Raw genomic sequence first — 15,815 nt, forward strand, 5'->3', positions numbered from 1 at the left:
TGCACCACTGCGGTCGCCCTCGCGGTGCGGGTGAGCTGCCAGCTCCTGCGCAGCCGAAAGCCAGCGCCCCGCGCCCACGGAGCCGGGCTGCAGCCTGCCTCCGCGTTCCCGTCGGACGGCTGCCCGAGCCGCTTCCCATGCGCTTAAGGTTGAGGGTAGTATGAGACAACGGACGGACTGCATCCTGAAAATATAGGGCTGACCGGGGCATGCGTGCCGTTGACTTACTAACTCGCCGTTAAAACAGGCAAGTTGCAGCAGAGGTGCTTGCAAGGAGACGTGCAGCGCAGGACGACTGCCTGCAGAGCAGCTCCCACTTGCCTACCCCTGTGTCACGTTTATGAAATGTATGTAAAATTGCTTTGCTTTTGCTAGATAGTCACTGACAAATTCTCACCAACTTTAGTAGGCTCCAGGTTTTGTTTGCTGTTTGTAGTTAAGAGTTTCAATGTATGGAGTGGTAAAATTATTATTTGTTAAATTATATAGACATCTTAGCCAGGCAGTGATTTGTGGAAGTATTTCAGTGTTGAATACCCTCTTGCTACTCATTGAACAGTGGAAAGTAGTTAAAGGTTACTTAGTAATCCTATTATACATATATTTTTTAAATATGTAATATTTTCTAATGCAGCACGTAGTGAAATAAATGGATTATGCAGCCAAGGTACTCTGCTTGGTGTCTGAAGACTCAGGTTTCCATTTCTGTCTGACCTTGGAGAAATTGTTCCCTTATCTCTATATTATGGGGATAAAAATCCTTTCACACCTACCAGATTTGTTCTAAAGATAGAACTCCCTGTAAAGCAGTTGTTCAGTGAATTTAGATATCTAGTCTACAAGACTAATGTATGGAGATATTCCTAAGCAAGATTAAAACATGCATTTCAGTAAGCCACTCTGAACTGTGAATATTTTGGAGAAAGATCCTAAGTTTTGTTTACATGGAGCATAAATAAATGCTATTTATTGCCTTGAAAATAATGGGAAAGAATTTGCAATTTATGTAGAAAGCCTTTAAGGACAAAGCAATTTAAGAATAAGACATGAGAGATGCATATGAAGAGGAGCAGGGGACGGAGGATTTCCATGTTGATGAGTGCTGCAGTCTTCTAGCCATCTCTGAAATGTGTGATTTCAGGGTTTAAAGGGTGATTCCTGAGGGAGCTGGGGGCTTCACGTAAATGAACTGTTAGTGAGAGCCCACATGAAGCAATCAGGAAGGGAGGGAGAGGGACAGGGTGGAAGGGGACAGGATGAGGCGTTGGCTGCTGGAAGCCACGTGGACTACAGAGGTGCTATTGAACGAGGCAGTTCTTACAACCGGGGACAGGGACTGGAAGTGGCGGAGTTTGGAGGCAGCTGTGCCTGACTGCAGCAACCATTAGACATCACACGGAAGGCAAAAACCACCGCCAAGAACCAGATATCTCTGCAACAGCTGGTTTGGATATTAGGTAGTTCCCTAGAAATACGAAATTATAAATTTCGAGAATAAATGGTTATCCTAGGATGGAAAGGGAATCGAAGATGTTTGGTCCCCTAATTGAAGGAGGATTTCAATAGTTAAAGACAGCCACTCACCCGCTGAGCAACCTCTCTGTCTTAAATTTCTCCTTAAAATATTTCAGTGTTCCTTGCCAAAAATATTGGTTAAGAAAACCAACAAAAAAGAGGCTACTTTCTTAGAAGTTTGCCTTTTTGCCTGTCTGTGGCATATTTTATTGCTAAATAGCAATAACTTGTAGCTGAATCTGTTAAACAGATTGGTGCTGTTGACTGAGTTTTGGATATATTTTTCCTTAAGCAAAGTCAAAGGGAACCCATTTATCCAGAGCACTGGATTTTGCTAGTGCTGCAAGTGCAGTATATAAACAGAGATGTGCTTTTGTTCTCTTTTGGCTCTGAGATTTTATTTAGCTATTCAGCTACCTTGGGTTTAAATTCCACTCCTGTCCAGAGTCACAGTGATATCAGTAATGAAATCCCTAGTGGATTTGCTTCAGTTTCTGTGTTGTATCCCCTCTTCTGGCAGTTAAAACTGTTTTAGTAGGCCTTAACATATATATGATATATCAACTCCTATATTTTAGATTAATCTGGTTCGTCTGTGTTTCGAAGTACTTTTTTGCAGTATTTCTTCATTCGGAAGAGATTTTTTTGTGTTCTTACAGTCATCCTTAGAGCCCTAAAACTGCAAAGCGTGAAGACTTATGTGAAAAACACTGTTTCTGAAGGTGAGAAAAGATGGTTGAGGGAGATAATCTGCACCTGATGGTAACAGATGGGAGTGAAAGGCCGGCAGTTTGCCTCCACTTGATAAAGAGCAGTAGTTTGACAGCAAATTAGATGTCACGTGAAGTTGGCAAATCGTGCAAGAAATCTGTACTTACTGTGAAAAGTTGATACAGTTGGTCTGTTCATCACCAAGGTGTGTGGAAAGCAACGTGATTTAAAGCACTGAATTTACTTCGAAAGATCTCGGTGGGCCTCGCTCCCGGTGCTGTGGAGTCCCCTGCCACTACTCAAGGCAGAGGTGGTTCTCCCAGCACAGCTCCCTTCATAGGTCTGCAAGTATCAGAGATTAAACCTGGAGGCAGAAGATACCGATGCAGCCCTGAATATTAGGACCGATGGGTCGCCGTGCTTTCCCTCGCTGCTGCCCAGGAGCTGCGAAGGAGGCCGGGCCGGCTGGGTGCGTGCATAGGGACTGCAGGCTGCATCTGGCAGTGGCTGCTCAGGCTGCATCAGCATCTTGTGTCCAGCTTTCTATTTGCAGGGCTCTGTGACTTACCTGGCCATATAAACGCAAATGAAGTATGACAGGGTAAGGACTTACTCAAGAACTAAAATAAAATTATATCCAACTACTCTTATTTCATTAAATAAAAGTGAATTTCAAAAATCCTAAAATACAATACACTACAGGACATTTCCTTTGAGAATTTTTAGTTGACAAACTGTTGCAAGACAGATATGGGTAGGAAAAATGTTTAATTATCACTAGGCTGTGGCTGAACAGTGTGAAACTTGAATATGAATTGCATTTGTGCAGGGAGGAGAGGATAATTTTAGAGATGTCCTTTTGGAGGATGGGGGATTTATGCTTCTTGCAGAGTCACAGCACAGTTCAGTGCTTCAGCACAGCAGACGGCAAGAAGGATTAACCTAACATTTTAGAGCAGACACATAACTCTCTATAAAAAGCATGTTATGTTGGATTTGAATCTAAAGTAACAATTGTATTCAGATTGCAAAAGGTTCCAGCAATTGCAAGGAAAACAGTAACACTTTACAGTCAGTCTCAATCTTCTAAATCTTTGTCGCTGTCAGAGGGCTCAGGAATGTTTTAGTAGAGTTGACTTTTTGTTCACAGCTGTCATGCCAACTCAGCATCCTAGCAAGTATGGATTTTATTCGCATGCAGAAATGAGCAAAGTATTCTGATATTCATATATATCTATCTATATCTCTATGTGTAAGAGTTCTTTCTGAAAAAATGATTATTTCTTCCTTTCACCTAGCTTAAATTTAAGAAGTCATTGGGTCAAATTAAGCCCTTGAGGCAGTGACTACATCTCCTCTGATGTAGATAGAGCTATGCCTGTGTTATGCATGCCCCGTCATGTCAGTGAGTTTTAAGACTGACTGATTGGCCTCTACAGCTCCCTGGCATGACCTGCAGGCTTCTCAGAGCATGCCTGGGAGGTGTTTTTTGAAGTTCTGCTCTCTCAGTCCATGCCTGAATGTTACATGGCCATTTCTCCATAGTCTGCAAATCTTTTTCTTCCCATCTGCAGACAGAGAACTACAAATTTTTATGAAATTATAATTTGCTTTCTTAGCTATAGGAGATCCACTACTCTGCTTAATGCTGTGGATTTACCTATTTCTCCAGCTTGCAATTTAGGTCAGCGGGAAGCTTAAAGTACTCTGATGTACATCTCAACAGAGAAGGTGAAGGGGTTGGAGTGCTGCATATCATTGATACAAGATTCCTTCAGATAATTGATAATCTGCCATAAAAGGGAATCTTGATCCTTTCTTCTTGGTCTGAAATCCTTGTTGTTGCAATGTAGTGTATCCAGGTTGATAGAGGACAGGTTTGGGGGTCAAAATGATAGTGTTATTTGACAATTTATGTCTAATGATCTTGCTGTCAAAAACAAGGAAAAACAGATTTATTAATTTAGTATAAAAAATAGCTCCTATCACATGATCAGTCAAACAGAGGTCAAAATACTCGATTGATAACACACAGCAACCATCCTAATCTGATACCAAGGTTAACATGTCCTTGTCAGAAGACATATTTGAATTCCTCACTGGAAAAATAAGGTAAAATAGCCAGAAGTTTGAACCTGTTTAAAATTTAAGGGTTATTACAGTATTTTTTGCTGGGCAAAAAGATCTATTTTTTTTCCAAAGGAATTTAATGTTTTAGATGGATTGCAGGCAGAGACTGCAATAACCTTTCTTTATCAGGTATGGTAAATCTGAAACGCATGTAGTTGAGACAACTGATGAACATCAGTTGTTGCTTTCCAGAATAGTGACTGACATGCTACAGTACTGTCTTTCAGTATAGCCAGTATTGTCCCAGCTGCTCCAAATCACGTTCCATCTGACACCTTGTTCAGTGGTGAAGATTTTTGTGATGTGCCTCGGGCCATTTGTTACTTCTGGTTTTGCTAAGCAGGTTGTTTCTTCTAATGAATTAAATGTAAAGGACTGCTTGACTTGCCCATGCCTTGATCTTTAATGTTTGGATGCATGAAAACTGAGTGTAAAATCCCTCCTCTCTTCCTTTCCTCCCCTGCACTCCTACCTGAACCCCCTCTTCACCCACATACCTGAAATCTTTCCCTGCCAGTGTTTTTGAATCATCTGCCTCTTACTTATCATAGATGTAACGGCAGTGAAGATCAAGCTTTTCAGATGTGGATGTGTTTGTAACACCCGTAAACAGGGGTTTTTCCGTAGCAGAGATGAAAATATTCCAACTCTTTCTTGCCATCTCTACCCAGAAGTGTTGAGAAAAGGGCTGCACATTGCTGCTCCTCAAAAACAGCATTGCTCAGTTAGGAAAATGTCTTCAGTGATTGTATTTCTCTGTTAAAGACATCTCAGAGTAGAAGAACTCTTGAAATGCATGTTTTATGGTTCATTTCAAAGGTTTTTTCTCCTCTGTGTGTAGTAATCCAGAGACTCTTCTGCAAGACACTGGCATGCAGGGGACTGTGTGCACTGAGGTGATTTAGGAGTGCGGAGCATGGGGCATTTCCCATTGCTGAGGCTTCGCTCCCTGCTCCCAGTGAGTGGGAAGTTTTGCTGGGCAGCCTGGCATGCAGAGCCAGCTGCAATTGCCACCCATCCTGGCGACTGGCCTAGCACTGCGGTCATGGCCTCTGGAAGAGAAATGAAGCTTTAAAGTTCTTTACAGTGAGATAATAGATGCTTAAAATTGCCAAAGGCTTGTGTTTGAATGTGAGCTCGGGTGCAAAACAGCTTTCATTTTCAGAGAGAAGGTCTTCTCCCTTTCTGCCAGAGGTATCATGGAAGCAATTTGCCTCCTTCCTCCACATGTGGCCTATTCTGATTTATGGGGAGCAAGTGAATGCTGGTGTCAGCACTGGGGCGCAGGAAGCTTGTTGCCTATGGCATGCGTCCCCCTAGGACGGTATTGCACAGGCGTACCCAGCTACGAGAAGTGTGTCACTAGCGATCCTGGACTAAACAAGATTGCTAACAGAACTTGCTTTCTGTCCCTAGCCATTCATTTACGTTTTACATTTGTACAAAATGAACTGCAATATAATCACTGTTAAAAGCGGGCATGGGGCCCATGCTGCTTGATTGGCCTGGAAAGATCAACTGTATGAGTAAGGAAACTTCAGCTGGTTGTGTAAAAAGTGTTACTAACACCATCTTCAGCTCAGTAATCCTAGTGTAAATGACATCGATATTTGGCTGAGTGGATGAGCAATGTGATCCTGTGACCATAGAAACTGGGATGATACACGTGGGATTCACCCTTTAAGCAACTGTCAGAGGGTATTTACTTCTCATCTCTCTTGGACTGGTTCTGAATCAAGCAGCTGCCAAGACTCTTAATGAATATCTGTTTTTAATTTGAAGCTTTATTTAATAAAACCAAAGATGAGCAGATACTTAGATTTCTTCCAAACAGAATTAATCTTTAGTTCTTGAATTCTTTAGCTAGAACTTACTTGCTTTCCAGAATCAAAGAGGGCAAAATCTAACCACTTTGTGCAACCTGGAAGTATCTTTCTGTCTTATTCTGACACTCCAAAAAAATGTTTTAGCAAAGCTATAAAGATTTGCTGTAACGATCAAGTAAAGTTCATTTAAGGCAACCCCAAATGTTCTACAAAAGCCTCAGATTCTCCTGCTCCACATATAGTTTAAGAGGTTGCAAGCTCTTTCCAGTCTCCGAAGTGCTGTTACGGCTTTCTAGTCCTGCACTGTGATTCCTTGTTTCTGTCCCACAAACTTGTTCCCGCGGGAGCGGGAGCTCTTCCTTCGTTCTGACCGAGCGTTACCGAGTGTTAATGTGAGCCGTAAGTCTGGGCTGCTCTTACAGCGTTGTCGGCAGTTCTTGTGAAAGATGTATTCCGTATTTCTCAGGCAGTGCCACAGGACCGTGTTACCAAGAGCCGCAAAGAGAGACTCTGGGGAAGTTTTACGTGGGATGGAGGTGCTCGCAGTGGCTCGCACTGTCGGCGCTCCGTCTCTGCCCCGCGTAGTGAGCAGTAACACGTGCTCGCACGAAGGTGCCTGTGAGGGAGGGAGCCGCGCGTGCGGCTCTGGGTGTGTATAGATCTCGCAAACCGGCTCGCTTGCCTCTGGAAACGGCCGAACCACTGGGAGCTGGTGGCTGGCCCCACAGAAGTGCGGGGCCCGCGCACGCCAGCCCAGGCAGCGCCGGGCAGCAGGAGCTACCGCTCTGCGGGTGGCATCCGTTCCTGCTGCGCAAATACGACTTGGAGCAGCTTCAGCCAAGTCCAGAGTCGGTACTTTGGGTCAGGTGGAAGCTATACATCTTCACCTAGCTGGCTGTGTGGACAGCTGCTTTTCTTTCCTACCTTTCTTTAATGTATTAACATCCGATCGAATAGGCAGGCCTAGTCTGGCCTGAAGCAAAGTATTTGTTCCTTGTCACAAACCTTTACATAAGAAATTTCTATGGCAACTGAAGAGTGACAATTTCTTTCATTTCCCTCACAACACTGAAGATCAGTTTCAGTAAACTCTGCCTAATCTCTTCACTTGAGGGAAGCCTGCAGAATAAGTAAAATATCAGATTGTAGGGCATCTTCTGGAGGAGTCTCTGCTAACAGAGCCATCTGGATGCTTTATTGAATATAACCTTATATATGCATTCCTGTCAGGCAAGGAAGCAGAGCTATTAAAATAAATTGAGTTACAAGGATAATGCCAGAACTGGATGTTGCAGGGTGAGACCTACCCTCCTCCCCTGTCATTAATATAGACAGTCTGTCTCTTTCTTTCAATAAAGGAAAAACCAACACCGAAAAGAATAGGTGCTAAGAAAACTAGATTTAAGTGACTTAGTTTATTAGCCAAAAGTCTCTACACATAATCATGGGCAAGAGAGAGCAGACAACACCCCCATCTCACATTATATGCTAGAACAATTTTTTTCCGTCACTTTTAAAGATTTACATTCCTTTCTGAATCTCTTCTGAATTTTTCTTTCTTCCTGCTCCTGTGAAGACACAGACTTCTTTTATTTTCCTCTTTGGTTTTGCTGTTCTACCTCTTGGTTTTTTGCTTCAAAAGACTGATTTTGCTAGTCACCCCCATTTCTTTGTTAGCTACCTACTCCCCGAGAACTTCTCACATCGCATCCCTCCAGCGATGGAGGATGCGTACAGCTTTTCCAGAAACAGTTGGCAAATACTGCACGTGCCAGCCTAAGTGGGTGAGTGGAGAGTAATGCGACACGCCTTCCACCCAGGGCACAAAGTATCTCACCTGTCCCGGGGCTGCTGAGCGCAACTCTCCACTCGGCTCATCCTAGCACCGGCATCCCGGTTTGCAGCAGCAGAAGAGGTGGCAAATTGCACCCGCACTGAGCCGTGTGCCGCTTTTTCCTCCCTGCCGGGTGGCAGGGCGAGGAGGAGGCGTGCAGGTGGGCGCGGGTGCAGGTGGGCACGGGCACGGCGGGGAGCCGGGGCTGTGGGAACGGCCCGCTGCCCGCCGTCCCAGGCTGCAGCAGCCCTGCCCTTGTGCTCGCGGGAACGCAGAGCTCTTTTCACGACTACGATTATCGGTGCTGTTCTTTTAAGTCTCTTTACAGAGGGTTTTTTCTATGTTGGCAAGTAGGTGACTTGTTCTGTGTCCCTTGTACTTCCTTCTAAGTGCAATTAATTATTTTAATTAATTAATATTACACCCAGCAGTTTGCTTGGAAGAGACAGCTATTCTGTGTTTTGGACTAATTACCAGTCAGGCTTTCTGAATGACAATACAGCCGCTAATTAATCTCACTGCGGTTCTCACAGAAAGAGACGCTGATAAGAACTTGCCAATTACCATAAGAAAAAAAATGTCAAGAGTCCTGTTGTGTTTTTCTGGCATCCACTCCCAGTCAGATGAATATCACTATTAAACACAGAGCCAGACTAACTACCAAGTAGGAAAGCCAATGGACTGTGAGGCTGCACCAAAAATTACCCAGACGTTATGCATATAGGAACTAACCGTATTTTGCATGTCTGCTCGCTCTTGTTGTATAACATTGCCTGCTACGGTATTGCCGGGGGGTTAAGTGGGTTAGGTTGGTGCTGTGAGGGACCAGCGGTTGAGGTGGGGGCTGCTTGCCTCCAGAGGCTTCTCCGAGGCAAGACTGAGCTGCACGCGGTGCGAGGGTGCAGCACGAGGGTGCAGCACGTGGTGCCAGGTCTCCAGGACAGCCGCAGTCCCCTGCCCTGCTCCCACAGACTGCCCCCGCTAGCGGCGACGGACAGGGCAGTGTCAGTCCCCAGCCTTTGCTGTGCTTCTCGTGGGGGACGTGTGCTGCTCATGGCGGCTTTCTTGCTGCTGCCGATGCTCTGCTAGTGTCTCCTGGAAAAGCTTGTGGGAAACACTAGCAGGGCATGCTACAGAGTCCTGCAGCCTCAGCTGTGTCGGTGGTGCAGATATGTCCATGCAAGTACAAGGCCAGGTCCCCAGGAGGGGGACCGGGCAGGCCCCGGTGCTGCTGCCAGCTGGTCTTCATTACCTTGAATTTCCAGAGGGGCATTGCTGTCCTGCTGGACAAGTACTGGTGGTATTTCTGAACCCATGAGTCAGTAACAGTTACACTCTGGTAACCTGTCTCGCAGTAGGATGTATAACTAGTTGATAGAAAGTGCTGGTTCATACAGTGCTGGATTGCTAGTTTAGTTTAATTTCTTTTCTTTTTTTCTCTCCTCTCTGTGCTTGCAGGTCAAAAAATTCTTCACCACAGAAGCGATGTCTTAGAAACTGTAGTCCTGATCAATCCCTCAGATGAAGCAGTTAGCACTGAGGTAAGTCAGAAATATTTCACTGGATTGTCATGAAAGCTTCGTTATGTGGACAAGATGAGAGCAGGTCCTGACAGTGGGTGGAAGTATGTGTTAGGAGGGAGCAAGCATCATCAAAAACCTCATTCTTTGATTTTTCTTTCTGGTTTCCCTGACTTGTGATAAAACATCAAAAATGAAGGACTGACAGACACCTCTGTTCTGAGCCCTGCCTCCCTCGTAACCCATCGATCCCCTTTCCAACAGAGTGGAGGCGGCTGCAGTGAGATTGCTTCTGCTTTTCTTCTGTCCCTTTATTGCTGTGGATGTCCATTTTAAACATGAAAAAGTGCTTGAAAAGAATCCAGATCACCTGACGCAAATTTAGATATTTGAGGAGAATTACCGTCTATAGGATGGTCATTCTGATCTACCTTTCCCTCAAAAAAATATTTTAAAAAGATGTGATAAATGAGCTGTGGATAATGCCCCAGAGAGGGGTTGCCAGTGCCTTGTGAACTTGCTAGGAGAGAGTCAAAGAACTGAGCATGCAGTTTGAAGACAAATTAGAGAAAATCAACCAGTTAGATTCTGAAGGTTGAAAAAATAGGGATAATAGACAGTGCTGGAAAGCACTGGCAGGGTAAACTTTCTGTTGGGAAAGAAGTGGCCCTGCTTCTATTACTTTGTCAAAAATCTGTTTTTTATCAACTTCAAGTAATATTAAACACAAATAAGCGGAAAAATACTGAAACAAATGTAAAGTGTAAAGTTTTAAAAAATAAGTCAGTCATAGTTAACGGCAGCTCATTCACTATAACACTGTACTGGAATATCTCTGGCATTGCAGTGGTACTTGGTATGAAACAAGCTAGGTGGCAACTCTGAAGTTCTTCATTAATATCCCATCCACAGTGGCTTTCAGAAAAAAGTAAGAGTTGCAAAAGGGTGGTGGTGGAGGGAGCAGAAGGCATAGCCAAAAGTACAGAAATGTTGTTTCTGTCGCTGTTGCTTGTCGTTCCTTTGATGGATGGCCGTGTGGAAGTACATGGTCTGAAACCGATTAATGGCTTCTGAACCCCGGCTTTCCTCTTTGGCTCTGGGAGATGTTTGGCTAGGTTACTGTTAATTTCCTCCCCTCAGTCTTTGGGAGGCAATCTTTATTTGTTTTTGTCTTGCCAAACTGGTCACAGCCAGAAGTTGCAAGCTGAGATTTACCTTGGCTGCCTAAGCCAGGCTCTCACTGGACAACAGCCAAAAAAGGAGATAAGAAGGAGGCAGGGGAATTAAATCAGGGTTTGGAATAGACATGCTTTGCCCCTTAAGACAAGTAGGAAATTTAGTTTCTCATCTCAAGAGTTTTCCAGGTTGCATCTGGGGAGACGGTGATATACCATGGAGTTCTTACTTCATCAGAAGAGGAAATTGAATTTATCAGTTCAGGAAAAACAAACGCAAAGATGTTAAAAGAAATTGCAGTACTGCTAATGTGGCTGGTAAAAACTATACTGTTGGTTGTCTGAGCATGACTCTACCCAAAGCTCCTGTCATGTTCAGTCAGCTGCCAAGTATTTCCCAAAGGAGAGAAGGCCAAAGGGAGAGAGATCACAGCTGCCCAAAGAAAGCAAGTTTCTTAAAACCCCGTGAACAGTTACTTCCTTTTTTAGAAGACTCCACTCCATTGCTTTAATACATGATACCATAAATCTTGGAAACTTCCAATCTCCTTACTCTCCTGTGTCTGTTCATGTTCTGTCTTTAACGCAATTTTGACTGAGGCTACATCTTGCTGTTCACTTATCTTAAACAAATTGGGATTTCAATTTTGGACTTCAACTAAGGATAAACTTGAGCAGAAAGATCACTTTAACACGTTTCTTAAATGTAATAGTCTTGAAATCAGCTGACAAAATTCTGGTAGTCTCCCAGGAAGCCTTCATTATACCCAGACGCACAATTTATATGTCTCTTGAAGTTCTTCCATGTATATTATATATTACACTCTGTGATCTGCAAGCATTTATTTACTTTTTTTTCCTGTCATAGTTTTCTAGCTCTGCAGAGCCTATTTCACCATCAATTAATAAAATAGATTGAAGGGGACTTATGTGACAGTCACATATCAGTGTTTCACAAGTCAGGAAGTAATTTTGCTGTTGGAAAAGCTGGCGATTTTATGCATAGGTTGGCAGACTGCCCAGAACTGCTGCCAGCAACCAGAAAAAAAATAGAAGAGGACGCCAGTTCTTTTATGGTTTTAATACAACTAAAACAGACGAGATTTCAGCAACACACATCAGACAGCCAGCTGCACTTATCTATGTTCTTGTTTGAAATAGGAATAGACTGATTTGATCCAGCAAGGATATTGTTGCATTTTTAATCATCTAACACAATTAGCGATAAACCAACATTTAGGTCTGCTTTAAATTAAAGGAACTTTCCACTGGTCAAAGTTAAGGCCACTTATTTAACAAAATAAAAATGAAGCTCTATGTTGTAGAGTTGGGAGCATCTTTCAGATCTGTACTCTTTTCTACTTGTACAACAATCTTAGTTGCTGAGCAGAGATTTAGGTCAAGCCTTTCTGGCGTGAGAGGGAATTATTTAGAACAATTGATTGCTTAACAATCAATATACAAATTTGAAAGAGCAGCTTACTAGGAGAGCTGAGGTGATTATGTCATCTCCATGGAAATGGAGTTTGGATGCAATATCTGCATGTGGAGTTGTTCTAGGTGGACTGTTCTCGTTTGACTTAATACATGGATGGTCCTATTCAGGAATCAGTGTCCTCTTCTGGTTTAACTTAATCCTTCTTGTATGAAGGAATTACTGCATACCTTGATCTTCAGTTTGGAGAAGACCTTGGAAATATTTTCAAAAGTTTATTTAATAATACATAATCTTGCAAGGATTTTGTTTGGATTTAGGTTGACTTCAGCCAACAGAAGATTTTTAGCTGTATGGATTTTATTCAACATACAAGTAAATTTCCCCTGGTGGGAAGCAGGAATTATTAGCTGTAGTGAGGGTCAAGGAAAATAAAGAGAATACACTTTGAAATATTTAGGAATTTCAAAATGCAGAATAAGGTCAGCAGCCATCTCCTTTGACCCATCATGCATCCACATAATTTACTAAATGTATTGAAAAAAGATCTTGTGCTGGCACATTTTGAAGAGTTATAGTATCCGTAGTTAGTGACATCATGAGATGTAAATGGTGCATATAACTGTATCTGAGTGCTTGAAGTTCAAATTTATGGTTGTGGTGAAGCTGAATTTCCTTTAATTTTGTAGATGATTCAAGTTAAAAGAACAACAGTCCAAATATGCCATTTTTTCTGTTTGTTTTGTGGCTATTTTCAGTGATATTTTTGCAACTACATGGCAAGTAATGCTGTACACTGGGAAAAAAACAACAGCCTTCCAAAAATTGAGGCTCTGAGGCTGATACACACAGTTGTCCCTCATTACCATATGGGGGGCAATTAGCCAAGGTGACCCTGATACAGTACTGTTAAAATCCACTAAGAGTTATACAAGAAGTATTATTCATTGTAATTATTATTTTTTCATTTAAATTTTATTCTCTTCTGCTCCTTGCTCTTTTTTCCATGTCGTTTGTTGAATTTTTCATTGAACCTTCTCTCTAGTCACTTCTTGTGCCCCCTTTTCTCCTTTTTGCTCTGTCTTTCATAAACAGCCCTGTAACTAGATAATATTTCATCAGTCCTGGGAGACTCTTGTGCAAAATGGGTTTTAAATTAGGCAAGGTAAACTGCATGTTCTCAGAGGAATATAGCAATGCATCGTAACTCCTGTTACTGATACGCTTCTCTTCTTCACTGTAGGTGCGTTTAATGATCACAGATGCTGCAAGACACAAGCTCCTTGTGCTCACTGGACAGTGCTTTGAAAACACAGGAGAACTCATTCTTCAGTCAGGGTCCTTCTCCTTCCAGAACTTCATTGAGATCTTCACAGATCAAGAGGTGTGTACCAAAAAGTGTCTTCCATACATTGTCATGTGGTGGCACATGTTTTCAGAAGACTAAAAATGGCCATCTCTGTTAGATTTAGCACGGAGAGCTTGATGCTAATGCTCCTTACTCTTTGTTATAGACTTTCCTTCAAAACATTCATTTAGTTTACTTTAGTTTTGATGTAAATTGCTTAACAAAAGAGCAACATTTTAATTTGGAGGATTAAATTATAACTTTAAGAAACAGAAAGCCAAGGAACCTTTAAACAATGGAAGGAAGAGTTCAGCTTTATCTTTACTAACATCACTTCATCAGTGTGTTTAAAATATACAGGTTGTTTACCTAAGGTGCACATACGAAGCAGTCAAATTGAATCTGACACAAAGTTCTTGCCTGATGGCAGCTAAGTGATATGTGACATTAAATAAGACAGAGCCTGTCTGTTGTAATGGCTGTAGTTTTTTTATCACCTACCTACTTGGCTTCTTTGCTGTAGTATTTAAAATTTGGCCAATGAATTCTGTAAATCTTGAGATTTTCACATGCCAGAAATACAAGTATCAAAACATGAAATCTACCAGTATTTAATGCCATTTGTTTCATGGTTAGTTGTTTCATAATTATTATTTTGTTGTCTTGCTTAATGTACTGTGTCTGAAAGCTCCCATAGGGCAGGAACCCATAGTAAACAAGCTGTCACACTTAATTTGGCTGCTATGTAAAGTATATATTTAAATAAACTATATGGCTGCATCCCTGGGATTTTAGTATCCAAATTTAATTACAAGCATCTCAGTAGAGTGGTATTTGAAAGTTTAGCACTAAAAATGCAGAGTTTGAAGGAATCCCAGTGTAACCTTATTGCATCTATTTGATCCTATTCTCAAAGCCTTTTGTTCAGCATACAGTGGTACAGCTAGGGCAAGAGCCATATCCCTGGTCTCTGAAAGGGACGTGTCCCCTAAAAGTCACTGACATTTCGAAGAGTTACGGTTCTGTAAAATAGCAAACTGCAGCTTCTTGTGTCTCTGGCTAGTTAACAAGACATAATTGTTTTATAGTTACCTGCTAAACTTGGGGCAAATCCTACAATTACAGTCAGGAAGCTGCAGTGTTGGCTGAGGAGTGGAGTAGTGATGTTGGCGTATGAGCGAGAGCAGCTGAAGGACTGCTGGCACTGGTGCGTGTGCAGGGCACGCGCTGCCATCGTGGAGGAGGCTCGCTTGGCTGGTCTCTGCTCGGGGCGGCACGCTCACCAAACGGCCAGCACGGTGGTTTTAATGTGGTCACTTACAGCTTATTGTCTCTGAAGCCTTGGACATTTGTTCACTGCTTCTACAAGATTTCACAAAAGGTAACTACGCAACCGAAGACTGTATTTGCTGTGCTGCAGGCTGTGTATGTGAAATTTCTTAAAGAGTCAGTATACCATTAGTGGGAGATTTTTAGGAGACTACAAATAAGAAACAAGGTTAGAAATCAGTGCTAGAAAAAGTAGTTGGTGGTTTTCTAACTAGTGGTTAGAAGAATAAATTCCTGTGCTCTGCTGGTCTATTAACACGGTAAGTTTGATGAATGTTAGTTGAAGTTAATATTTCTGCTGTCCATCTATTTTTATTTTTCTGGACTGAACCTGAACTACGGTCATGGGATGTACATATAGCAAAATAAATATTTCCCTTCACCTGGGGGATTGTCTCATGGAGTCCAGCTCGGACTTCCATCTCCGACTTCCTCAACTTCCTGCAGGCAATGCCTAAAAATGTCATTTTCAACTTTTCCTGTGCTAGAACAGTGAAGATATCCCATTCCCCTGCCTCTGCAGCCACAGCTTGCGGATGAAAACCGTTCTTTATACCTGTGTGGCTCCCTGGATATGAAAAAATCTTGTATTTTCTCTGTGCAGTTAACTTGCTGTTTGCTATCACCAGCCATATGGTGTTTGCTATCACCAGCCATAACACCTTTAAAACTTCAGAATTCCTCAACGGATATGTCTTAGTGCTTCAAAAGATGATCAGGTTCACAACTAAAGATACTTCAGCCAAAAGATAATGAGTTACTACTCTGCTGTCTCTTTTAGGCTGTGGGAGACTATATAGAAGTAACTGGGATTAGTATTGGGCCCAAAACCTACGAACAGCAACAGTGGGCCACATTTGTCCTTCCCAGTCATTACTGAAGTCAGTGCAATGGTAATAATGTAACTGAGATGTCCAAAAGCATTATCAAATAGTTGCAGCAGTGAAAGTGTCAATGTTCGCTGTGTTATCGTTTGAAATACAAATCCATTA

At 42.5% G+C, this 15,815-nt stretch overlaps 1 protein-coding gene across 1 annotated transcript in view; it reads left to right on the forward strand.

Moving 5' to 3' along the window:
* Window positions 1-15,815, forward strand: part of MAP1B (microtubule associated protein 1B) — a 70,603-nt gene that overhangs the window by 38,585 nt on the left and 16,203 nt on the right. Inside the window, exons 3-4 of the mRNA XM_062600661.1 lie at window positions 9,475-9,557; window positions 13,390-13,530. Coding sequence (XP_062456645.1) covers window positions 9,475-9,557; window positions 13,390-13,530 — 224 coding nt within the window. The remainder of the gene's footprint in view (window positions 1-9,474; window positions 9,558-13,389; window positions 13,531-15,815) is intronic.

Source organism: Rhea pennata, chromosome Z, assembly GCF_028389875.1.
Source record: "Rhea pennata isolate bPtePen1 chromosome Z, bPtePen1.pri, whole genome shotgun sequence".
Classification (NCBI taxonomy): domain Eukaryota; kingdom Metazoa; phylum Chordata; class Aves; order Rheiformes; family Rheidae; genus Rhea; species Rhea pennata.